Below are 12,584 nucleotides of genomic sequence, written 5' to 3'. Positions count from 1 at the left end.
GCCCCAGATGCATGCAATTTGTGAATGACAACAGCTCCACCTCTTACCATGGGATTCTTATTAGACTGCAGGTTCCTTGAGGGGAGGCCTCTGTCCTTGAATCCTTGCCTCATTCCACACTTACTAGTTGCTTATAAAATATCTATTTGTTGAATAAAATCAAGCTGAATTGGAACTGTTCTGGTGCTTAGAAAGCTTATAAGACACTGAGCCCTTTGGGGTTGGGCAAGGGGTCTCATCTGAATCTTTTCCTGCCTGTCATAGGCATTCATTAAACCCCACCCTCTTTGACATGGTTGCCCATTACTCTTCTTAACCTTTAGTTTCTGTGGGGCTATATTCCCCTGGTTTCCCTCCTATCTCCCTGACAGTGCTTCTGAATCTTCTTTGATAATTCGTCCTTTGCTATCGGATCTCTGAATGATGGCAGGCCTCAGGGCTTGGGTCTCCCTCCTCTCTGTACCTGCTACCTTTAATGTCACCTTTATGCTGACAATTCCAAATGTGTACCTTTAGCTCAAAAGCCACAGAATTTTGGTCTCCTATTTGATAATTTGGATGCCTTACAGGAACCCCAAAACTTAACACATTTAAAACAGAACATTTAATTTAAATTAGCCTTCTGCTACCTAAACCTGCCCCCCCCCCGCCGCGAGTCATCGCTATGCCATCAAATGTCACCACCTTCACACCAAAGTGGTCAAACCAGAAGCCCAACAATCATCCTTGATCCCTCCATTTCCCTGATCACTCATATAAAACCCATTGACAGGTCCTGTGAAAAGTCCCTCCTAAATAATTCTTTTAAAAATACATTTTTATTTATTGATTTGAAAGAGAGAGAAAAACATTGCTTACTTATTTATGCACTCATTGGTTGATTCTTGTATGTGCTCTGACTGGGGACTGAACCCACAACCTTGGCATATCAGGACAAAGCTCTAACCGACTGAGCTACCCAGACAGGCCCTAAATAGTTCTTGATTTCAATCATTTCTCTACATGTCACTGCCAAATAGAACAAGCCACTACTCTTTCCTGTCTGGACTTCAGCAATAAGCTTCTCAGTGATTATCCTGTTTTTCATTTTGTTTCTCTTTAGTCTCTACCCCATGTACAAGCCAAAGTCACCTTAAAAATATATATATAAATTGCACCATCTTGTTCCTTGCTTAAAACCTTTCAATGACTTCTCCTTGTACTTGGAATAAAATCCAAAATCCTTGCTGTTTCCTAGGAGACCCTGAATGATCTAGCCTTTGCCTATCTTCTTCCACTTGCCCCACACCACACAGACTACCCACACCCTCCTCCTCTTTATTTCTCACTTAAGCCAAGCTGTTTCCCTCCCTCTGCCTGGAACGCCTTCCCTAGCTCCTCAGATGCCTGGCTCCTCTCATGCCAGGTCTCAGCTCAAATGTCACCACTTAAGGACATCCATGATCACCCTCCTTCCCCATTATTCTCCAACACTGACCACTGTTTGTTCACGACACTAGTAGAAGTTGTAATTTTACAGGTATACATTTATTTGTTTTCTTATTGTCTGTCTTTTTTTATTGGACTCTAGGCTCAAAGAAGAGAGGAACAATGAGTAGTACCTTGTTCTCCATGTGGCCCAGTATAGTGTCTGGCAGATATAATGCATTCAATAAATACATGTGGGGAGAAAGAAAATAAATACAGAAATACATGTAAAAAGGAAGGGGAAAAAAAAAAGAGAGAGAAAAGAAGGGGGAGGGGAAGGAAGAGGAAAAGGAGGAGAAGGTAGGGGAGAAAAAAAGAATGGGATAGATGGATGAAAGAGAAAGAGAGGAGAAAGGAAGAGAGGAGGGAGGAAGAAGGTCTTTTAGACCAGCATCATCCTAAAGATAGATGCTTAGAGTAATGGAGCAGAAAGAGGAGGCAAGGAGAAACTACCCAAAGTTTTCCTCCTTTCCTCCCTCCCTCCCTCTCTGCCTTCTCTACCTTGTGCCAGGTGGGTCATAAATTATTTCAGCTACTCACCTTTCACAGCCCCAGGGAAAGGTGTAAACACTTCATTTTATTGGTGAGAAAAAAGAGGCTCAGCAAAGTTAAGGGCTTTGCCCAAGATCTCCCAGCTGGTTCTGAATGTGAGGAGGCCACCTTGTCCCCACTACTCCACAGTGTCATGTGGCCTGTCAACCATACTTTTAATTTTCATATTTCTTTATTAAATGCTATTTGAAACGAACTTGTTAGGAACCACCTTGGACTACAGAGCAGACTGGAATTGCTGACCAGTTTCAGTGCAAAGCAGAGGGGCAGCCCCCATCCACCGGACAGTCACGGCCTAGTGAAGCTGAGGTTGATTGAAGGACTTTAATGAGGAAGGAGGCATCAGTTTCCATGGTGTGAAACAACAAGACTTTGGCAGCTAAGACTCCCTGCCAGCCCTGGGCACCTCAGTTTCAAACAAGACAGTAAGTATTTGTATATTACTCTTGTCTTCAGATGTTTACTGCAGTTACTGTAGATCATTCATATTTATTAGAGCTTATAATTACTGGCTACTTTTTTACATTGAGACACCTGAACCAGGAAGATAGAAATTCAAGTGCACTTAAATATACAGGGATTCATGTGAAGGGAAATTTGCTAAAGTTTAGTAGTCGGTGGTAGGCTTGTGAATTGTATGTTTTCTACAAATAACTTTGTGGTGTTTTTTTTTAAGAAAGCATCTAATTTATAGTATGCTTTATTTTTTCAAACAGCTTTGTTGAGTTATAATTTACATAACATAAAATTCTCCTTTTTAAAGCACACAATTCAGTGATTTTTAATGTATTCAAAGTTATAAAAGTATCACCCTCCACTATTTAATTTTAGAACATTTCATCACCACAAAGAAAAATCTTGTACTCCTTCCCAGTCACTTCCCACCCCGCCTCATTCCAGCCCGAGGCAACCAATAATCGACATTCAATATAGATTTGCGTATTCTGGACATTTCACATAAACGGAATCATACAAACATGCGAGCTTTTGTGATTGGCTTCTTTCACTTAGCCCGTTTTCAGGGGTCATCCTTGTTGTCGCATGTATCACCACCTCATTCTTTTTATTGTCAATTAATATTCCTTGTATGAATATCCCACATTTTATTTGTGCATTTATCCATTCATGGAAATTTGGATTGTTTGCACTTTAGGGCTAGTATTAATAATGCTGCTGTGAACATTTATGTACAAGCTTTTATGAGGACATATGTTTTCATTTCTTTTAGGTATATACCTAGGATTGGAGTTACTGGTCATATATAATTGCTCTATGTTTACCTTTTAAAGAACTACCAAACTGTTTTCCAAAGTGGCTTCCCCATTTCATATTCCCACCACAGTATATGAGGGTCCCAATTGCTCTACATCCTTACCAACACTTGTTATTACTTGCCTTTTTTATTATAGTTATTGTAGTGGGTGTGGAGTGGTGTCTCATTATGGTTTTGATTTGCATTTGCCTAATGACTAATGGGGTTGAGCACCTTTTCGTGTGCTCATAGGCTATGTGCATATTTGTTTTGGAGAAACTTCTGTTTATATTCTTTGACCATTTTTAATTGGCTTATTTGTTTTTTTATTGTTAAGTTCTAATGGTTCTTTATATTTTTTGGATACAAATTTCTTATCACATATATGATTTGAAAAGATTTTCTCCCATTTGGTGGTTGCTTATACTTTCTCAAAGGTATCATTTACAGAACATAAGTTTTTAATTTTAGTGAAATACAGTTGATTTAATTTTTTCTTTTGTTGCTTGTGCTTTTATTGTCCTATCTATGGACCATTGCCTAACCCAGGGGTGGGGAATGTCCAGCCCATGGGCTGCATAAGGCCCGCATAATCGTTTGGTTTGGCCCTGTCAAGACATTAGGGGTGAGTTAATTAAATGTTTGACCCAATCTAGCAGACTAATTTTTAAGTTGATAATTTTGTATGCTCCGAGATGATGTTAAGGCCCTGTCAAGACATTAGGGGTGAGTTAATTAAATGTTTGACCCAATCTAGCAGACTAATTTTTAAGTTGATAATTTTGTATGCTCCGAGAATGATGTTAAAAATATCCAAGCGGCCCTTGGCAGAAAAAAGGTTCCCCACTCCTGGCTTAACCCAATGTGATGGAGAGTTACCACCATGTTTTCTCCTAACAGTTTTAGTTTTAGGACATATATTTAGGTCTGTGATATATTTTAAGTTAAGTTTTGTATATGACAAGAGGTAGATGACCAACTTCATTCTTTTGGATATCCAATTGTGTTAGTACCATTTAGAGACTATTCCCCACTGAATTTTCCTGGCACTTTTGTTGAAAATCAATTATTTGACCATAAACATAATGGTTTATTTCCGGACTCTCAGTTCTATTCCATTTCTCTATGTCTACCTTTTTGCCACACAGCATACTTTGTACCACACTGTCATGATTATTGTATCTTTGTAGTAAGTTTAAAAATCAGGAAGTGTGAATCCTACTTTGTTCTTTTTTTTTTTTTTTCAAGATTGCTTTGGCAATTCTGAGTCCTTTGCATTTGAGCTTTTAGGATCAGTTTGTTAATTTCTCTGCAAATAAATTTAGCTACCTACTCATTGAGAACGTCTACTTACATTATAAGTTATCCATGGGAAGTTGTGGAATTTCCTTGGTGTGAACTCAAATGTGGAACAAATGGGGCTAATTTAAGTGTAAACCTGCTTGCAGGTTTGTGTGAATGGCAAGCAAAGAAAGAGGCTCCCACGCACTGATTCTAAAAATGGTTTGGCTTTCTGTGATACCTGCAGGGTAGAAGCTGTCTAGTACCTCTGTTCACCATGTTATCTTATCATTGATCGAATGCTCCAGTATAAGGGTTTTCTACTAAGACAAACAAGCCACGAAGATAAAATCCTGTGTCATCTTCTGTTACCTAATGTACATACTCAGCACCCACTTCATGCACAAAGGCCCGTCCTTGTCCTTCGCACTCAGACATGCTGAACCACTTTGGGCTGAGGCCCAGGCATCTGTTGTTTACACCCACCAGGGAGCCAGCCAGACTGCCTCTGCCTTACTTTAGGTCTCGCCAACGCCTGTGGATGCAGAGACATTGCCACTCAAATGTGGTTTGTGAACTACTAGATGCTCTGGGGAACTTGTTACAGGCCCATCCCAGTCCAGCTGAGTCCGGATCTGCATTTTAACAAGATCCCAGATGCTTTACATACACCAGAGGTTGGTAACTACAGGCCAAATCTGGCTCCCTCCCTGTTTCTGTAGGCGCATGGTCACCACCTGTGGAGGTGGGCCTCACTGGGCAAGTACGGTGAGCCTCTGAGAGCCAGCTGAGGTCACTCTCTGTGCCTCCCATACCCTCTCTACTCCCAGCACATTCCTCCTGACCCCGCTGCTGCGCTGCCCAGGGTCCTGCTGGTCACCACCTACACCTTGAGGACTCTGCTATTGGCAACTGCAGGGCACTGAGTAGAATCATAATCCAGTCGAGTTGCCTTGCCTCCTGCCAGCTACCAACTTGTGACAGTCAGGCTCCTGGAGAGGAGAGAGAGCATGCTGGCATCTGGGCGTCACCGGCCAGTGAGTGACCTTCCCACAGGCCAGGCCCCTCCCACTCTGGCAGGTTGCCCTGAGAATGTCTCAGGCTGAGGGCTGGCGGTCAATAAGCATGCTCACCCACCAGCACCAGCCCTTCCTCCCCCAGGAAGGCCCCTCCCCCATAAACAGGGCAGGAGTTTTTCTTGTTACCTAACCGTCTTGATTTTGCCTGGTGGTCTACAGAGCCTAAAAAAACGTCCTATTTCACCTTTTTCAAGAGAAGTTTGTGGTCTACACATTAAAGGTGGAGCTACTTGCACGTTGCAGAATGTGCCTGAGCTGGGACCCTCCACCACTGTCAGTGCCCAAAATGACTCTTATTCATCCTTCAGGGACCCGGCTTACGTTGTTTTCAGAGAGAAGTGCCTTTTACTTCCTAGTGTTGGTGAGAGGTCCTTTCCTCTGTCTCCAGAAAGTCCTCGCCATCCTAACACATTGGGCTTGCTTGTGGATTATGGTACTTCCTTCTCTTCTCTCCCACTCTGGAACGGCCCTCATACGTCCATGCACATCGGACTCACCTGAGGACCCACTATGACACAGATTGCTCCTCCCACCCCAGTTTCTGACCCACTAGGTCTGATTTGGGGCCCAATCATTTGCATTTCTAGAAGGCCCTGGGTGCTGCTGCTTCTCGAGATCTCACTTCAGTGTTGAGATGGAAGAGACATTTTTAACAGCCCCTTCTCTAGGGGCTCTTTTATCATTCCTTTTTCCTATATCTCAGCCCCTTTTTTGTTATATCGGTAATTCTCATACTTTTCTGTCTCAGGACTTTACACTCTTAAAAATTACTGAGAATCCCAGAGGGAAGTTTTTTTGTTTGTTTTTTAAATATTTTTAATGATTTTAGACAGAAAAAGAGAAGAAGGGAGAGGGAGAGAGAGAAAGAAACAACAATCGACTGCCTTCTACACACCAACTACTGGGGATTGAGCCCGAAACCTGGGCAGGTGCCCTGACCGGGAATCGAACCAGTGATCTCTCAGTGCATGGGATGATGATCAACTGAGCCACACTGGCCAAGGCCCAGACAGGGGTTTTTAAAATGTGGATTATAGTTATCAATAATTACTATATTAGAAATTAAAACTGAGAACATTGAAAAATGTTTATTAATTCATTTGCAAAAATCATAAGCCTACAAGATAATAAAATACTGTAATTTTTATGAAAAATAACTTTTCTAAAACAGTGTGAGAAGAGTGGCATTGTTTTGCTTTTTTTGGTCAAATCTCTTTAATATTTGGTTTAATAGAAGACACCTGTACTCTATCTACTTCTGCATTCAGTTTGTTGTTCTGGTTGAAATACGTAAAGAAAATATGGTTTCACAACGTATATGAAGTTGAAAAAGGGAGGAGTATTTTATACCCTTTTCAAATATTGTGAATATTTTTCTTTGATATACACCAAAACTGGACAAGTGGGAGTGCTTTAAATGTTATGTGGAATCTGAAATTGTCTGTGTGTTTTCCATACTCTAAACTAAAGTTCATTACACTGAAATCCATTGGCCTGTTTGGAATAGATCCCTGTACCCATGCATTTGCTAATATCATACACTTGTTTTACAGAAAATACTGGTTGACAGAGTTCTGCAGACATTCCAAACGTTGATATATTTCATTATTTTTTAATTCCTTTTACTAAGTCATGTAATCAAGAGTAAAAATTTGATAAAAATGAATAATTCTTACTGCTTTAGTTTCTTTACTGAAACTAGCTTTTTTATTCTTTAAAATGCGTGTGTGTGGTGGTAAAGGATACCATGACTACTAGTCCAGCCTGGGCCACTGCCCACTTCTGCCCCTCTTCGTGCTAAGGCGCCTGCAGTTTTCTACACCTTTGTTTGTGAACCATCAGGGCAATTTTCAGTACAGTGTACAAAGCCAATGACATTTTAATATTATAATGAAAGTAGTTTTGACCTTATGGACTTCCTAAAAAACTCTCAGGGCTTCCTAAGCATCTATAGACTATAATTGGAGAACGGTTGGTTTATGTCTTAATGCTGTAAATAATTTAGCCATTTTATTTGTATGTTTATATATTGTCTACCTCCTGAATTGATGGAATAATAGTATTTAATTTCCACAGAGTATACGTTCTGTGTCCAGAATAAGCTTTTCACATGGATTGTCACTGTATCCTCACAGCAACCCTGGCAAGTTACACCCATTCTACAGATGAGGAGCTTAAGGCACAGAAATACACAATCAGATCAGTGTCACGCTACTAGCCCTGGAAGGTGGTTTGAGACCAAAGAACAAATTCCAGCCCCTGACTTTAGCCTGGAGTTCTGTAGGCAGAGGAGAGCCATTGATAGTTTTGGGCAGGTGACTGGCATGCACCAACCACAGTAGCTAAGATCTAAAATGTACACTCCGCAGAGCACACACATGAAACAACCCTGGATGCAAATTTAGGGTAAAGAATCCTCACTAGGAGTAAAGGGTTGTAGATAATTTCCTAAGTGGCATGTTTTCCCACAGGTTTTTGTCATGGAATTAACGAGAATGTCAGACATGACAAAGCTCCATCAAGCTGTGGCTGCAGGGGACTATACTCTAGTGAGAAAGATTTTGAAGAAAGGTCTCTGTGACCCTAACTACAAGGACGTGGACTGGAATGACCGAACCCCACTTCACTGGGCTGCAATCAAAGGTGAGTGGGCAATGCCAAGCAGAGTCCATCCCCTGCAGTCTATTGTTCATGAAGGTACCGATCAGCATCTGTGAGGGGTAGCCGGAAGAACATTTCTTTTTTTAATCCTCAACCAAGGATATCATTTTTTATTTGTTTTATTGATTTATTTTTAGAGAGAGAGGAAGGGAGAGAGAGAGAGAGAAAGAGAAAAAGAGAGAGAGACATCGATGCCCGATGGAAATTTTTTATTTGTTTTATTGATTTATTTTTAGAGAGAGAGGAAGGGAGAGAGAGAGAGAGAGAGAGAGAGAGAGAGAAAGAGAGAAAGAGAGAGACATCGATGTCCGATGGAACATTTCAATCTGAGCACCACCACTTACTAGTTGTAGCACCTTGACAAGTTATTTAATGTCTCTAAGCCTTAGTTTATTCATCTACATAATGGGAACAATAATGCTATCTTAGAGTCTTGTAGTGAGGACTCAGTGAGATAATGGGTATACAGTGCCCAGCACATAGTCTACTCTCAATTAATATTAATCCTCTGCCCTCTTGACCTCTAGCAGGATGGGAGCATTATTCCTGTAGTAGGACAGGGACTTCGTCTGTTCATTGCTGTATCCCCCATGCCTAACGATGGCTTAGTTATAAAATTGGAGGAGGAAAATGGCAAAAATTCAACAATGGCCTTGTCAAGGCCTTTGGCAATAGAATACCATTGAACTTTGAAAAGTGTTAAGTAAGAAAGTATTATAGTCCACTTTGCTTTCTAAAAATATGTTTTGTTCCTGTATGCAGAATGGATTGGCAGGAAGCAAGACTGGCTGCAGAGAAATCAGGTTGGAGGATTTTGTAGACATTTAAGTACAATGTCATGGTAGCTATACTAGGGCACCTTTTAGCAAACATTTGTCATAGGCTGAGTACTGTGCTATGTACTTTAGATCAATGATTTCATTTGTACTTCACTAGAACTCAGTGAGGTAAGTAGTGATATCCTTTATTTACAAATGAGAAAACTGAGCCTTAGACATCTGTTGCTTGTCCAAGGTGCCATAGTTAGTAAGTGGTGTTTATCGCCAGGCATGAACCCCCATCTATCTGGCTAGAAAGCCTGTATAATTAATCTTTGCTAGCTATATTGTAAGTGAAACTTCAAATATTTTTAATTGAGGTATAATTGACATAACATTATATCAGTTCCAGGGGTGCAACATAATAATTTGATTTTTATATATATTGTGAAATGATCACCACAAAAAGTCAAATTAACATCCATCACCACCCTTAGTTATAAATTTTTTTTCTTGTCATAACTTTGAAGATCTATCTTAGCAACTGTCAAAGAGGCAGCACAGAATTATTATTTTTTAAAATATATTTTTATTGATGTCAGAGAGGAAGGGAAAGGGAAAGAGAGAGAGAAACATCAATGATGAGAGAGAATCATTGATTGGCTGCCTCCCTCATGCCCCCCACTGGGGATCGAGCCCGCAACCTGGGCATATGCCCTGACCAAGAATTGAACCCGCGACCTCTTGGTTCCTGGGTCGACGCTCAACCACTGAGCTACACCCGGCTGGGCAAGAATTATTAACTACAGTCACCATGCTGTACATTACATCCCCATGACCTTGTAAATTGCAGAATCCATTTATCTTTGGATCTCCCATGGCAGTAGTTGGCAAACCGCGGCTCGCGAGCCACATGCGGCTCTTTGGCCCCTTGAGTGTGGCTCTTCCACAAAATACCATGTGCGGGCGCGCATGTACAGTGCAATTGAAACTTCGTGGCCCATGCGCAGAAGTCAGTATTTTGTGGAAGAGCCACACTCAAGGGGCCAAAGAGCCTCATGTGGCTTGCGAGCCGCAGTTTGCCGACCACTGCTTAACCCATTTCACACATCTCCCACAGCTGGAACCCACCAATATAATCTGTTCTCTGTACCTATGAGCTTGGCTTTTGTTACTTAGATTCCACATATAAGTGAGATCATACGGTATCTGTCTGACATGTCTTTCTCTATCTGGCTTAGCAAAATGCCCTCAAGGTCCATCCATGCTGTAGCGAAATATTTGTTTTTGAAATCAGCCTGGAGACTGCCAAAAGCAGGGAGCTTGCCAGTGCCAACATAGGCAGGGGTAGAGTGACTTGGGAGAGAAAGCAAGATTTCTAGGCAGGGCTGGGAGGGGAGTGTCTGGGAGGGAGTAGAGGGAATATTTAGAGGGCCTCAGCCCCTGGGTGAGTGAGAGCTTGGTTCCTGGGGGTAAGGGTGGGGTACTGAGAGGAAAAAGGGAGGAGGGAATGATGCTGAGCAGCTGGAGGGGCCTCAAAGGCCAATGTCTTCCCCTCTTTTGTGCTATCTAGACCAGGGGTCCTCAAACTACGGCCCGTAGGCCACATGCAAATACAAATATTGTATTTGTTCCCGTTTTTTTACTTCAAAATAAGATATGTGCAGTGTGCATAGGAATTTGTTCATAGTTTTTTTTTAAACTATAGTCCGGCCCTCCAACGGTCTGAGGGACAGTGAAGTGGCCCCCTGTTTAAAAAGTTTGAGGACCCCTCAATTCTAGACTAACCGTGGCCTTGGGCCAGCGGAGACATTTTCATCTTAACCTTCTCTTTCTTCTTGGTGCATGTAAGGGCATATGGAGGTGATGAAGCTCCTCATACAGTGTGGAGCCAGACCCTGCCTGGTAACTGATGTGGGCTGGACCCCAGCTCACTTTGCAGCTGAGTCAGGCCATCTGCCTGTGCTCAAAATGCTCCATGCATTGCACGCCGCCATTGACGCCCCCGACTTCTTTGGAGACACGCCGAAGAGAATCGCACAGATCTATGGGCAGAAAGCCTGTGTCGCATTCCTGGAGAAGTAAGTTCCATTTCTTCCCAACTCTAGGAAGGGCAGGGAAAGAGGAGCTTGTGATCAAGTCTTTGCTGACTCAGTGATCTCAGGTCGATGAGAATAAAATGAAGAAATCCAGGCAACTATTGTTTGAGGTTTTTTTAAAATATATTTTTACTGATTTCAGGGAGAGATAGAAACATCAATGATGAGAGAGAGTCATTGATCAGCTGCCTCCGCATGCCCCACACTGGGGATCGAGCCTGCAACCTGGGCATGTGCTCTGACCAGGGATCAACCACTGAGCAACACCAGCTTGGGCCACTTTTGCACTTTTGAAAAATGCCTGACCCTGGAAGATTGGGAGAACTCCACAAATATGCATTGAATAAGCGAGCACACAAGGTTGCAATGAAATCAGCATACTCATACACTACCGGTGGGAGTGTAAATGAGTATACTCTTTAGAGAAAGCAATCTGTCAATATGTATCAAAGATTTTTGTTTAGTTTAGTTTTAATTTTGTTTTTGTTTTGGTTGAATAATTCTATGTGTATGAACCCATCCCAAGGAAAATATCAAAGAGAAGAACAAAAATGTATACATAAGGATGCCACCTGTCACAGTATGATTTTACTAGTATGTTTGGGCATCCTCCATATACCATGGATCACAGCTTGAGTTGCTTCAAGCCTGCATAAAACACTTGTGCTCTGTAGACCCCGTGTTACGGGTAGGAATACCTGACAGGGAAACAAAAGAAACAATAAATCAAAACAAGGTGTAAAAAATCAGGTGTCATCTCAATCAAAACCAGTTGCCCTGCAGCTCATTAATATTTCAAAAAGTTGAGACCCTGCCACTCAGCACAGGTCTGGTCAGGTCAGGCCTTAGCCTCCCACTATCCTGGTGATCTCCGCTAATCTCAAAATCAAATGGCAAGCAATTAGCAATTAAAGCATCTTAAAGGAACAGGTAATGTTGCAGGCTAAGGCAGCACAGTGGAAAAGAGAATAAGTTCACTTTAGGGCTTTCTTTTAAAACTCACAATCTTCTTGAGTCAGGACTCTCCAGGATTTGCAACTCATCACCAGCTAAGATTCTCCACCACAAATGACAAGCATTCTCTAGGGATTAATTGTTCCCTTATTCTCCCCAAACCACTGAAAAGCTGCTGAATTTACTGCAAGTCTTCTATAAATCCTACTTTCCTGCAGGTTATAAGATACAAATATTCTCTCAGGAGTGCAATCAGAAGGATTCAGCTTTAAAAGAAAAAAAAATGAAGCTCTGCCTAGCTGGTGTGGAACAGGGGTTGAGTTTTGACTTGTGAACCAGGAGGTAATGGTTCGATTCCCGGTCAGGACACATACCCAGGTTGCAGGCTCCATCCCTAGTGTAGGGCATTCAGGAGGCAGTCGATCAATGATTCTCTCTCATCACTGATGTTTGTATCTCTCTCTCTCTCTCTCTCTCTCTC

General features: G+C 41.8%; 1 protein-coding gene across 1 annotated transcript in view; it reads left to right on the top strand.

Annotated features, from left to right (window-relative positions):
• Nucleotides 1-2,403: 2,403 nt before the first annotated feature.
• ANKRD66 (ankyrin repeat domain 66) overlaps nt 2,404-12,584 on the top strand; it is a 13,172-nt gene continuing 2,991 nt past the window's right edge. The window contains exons 1-3 of the mRNA XM_005860928.2: nt 2,404-2,444; nt 8,103-8,274; nt 10,903-11,131. Coding sequence (XP_005860990.1) covers nt 8,112-8,274; nt 10,903-11,131 — 392 coding nt within the window. The 5' untranslated portion in view covers nt 2,404-2,444; nt 8,103-8,111. The remainder of the gene's footprint in view (nt 2,445-8,102; nt 8,275-10,902; nt 11,132-12,584) is intronic.

The sequence above is a fragment of the Myotis brandtii genome, unplaced genomic scaffold, assembly GCF_000412655.1.
Source record: "Myotis brandtii unplaced genomic scaffold, ASM41265v1 scaffold143, whole genome shotgun sequence".
In the NCBI taxonomy this organism is placed as follows: Eukaryota; Metazoa; Chordata; class Mammalia; order Chiroptera; family Vespertilionidae; genus Myotis; species Myotis brandtii.
This window is presented reverse-complemented; position numbering and strand designations above follow the sequence as displayed.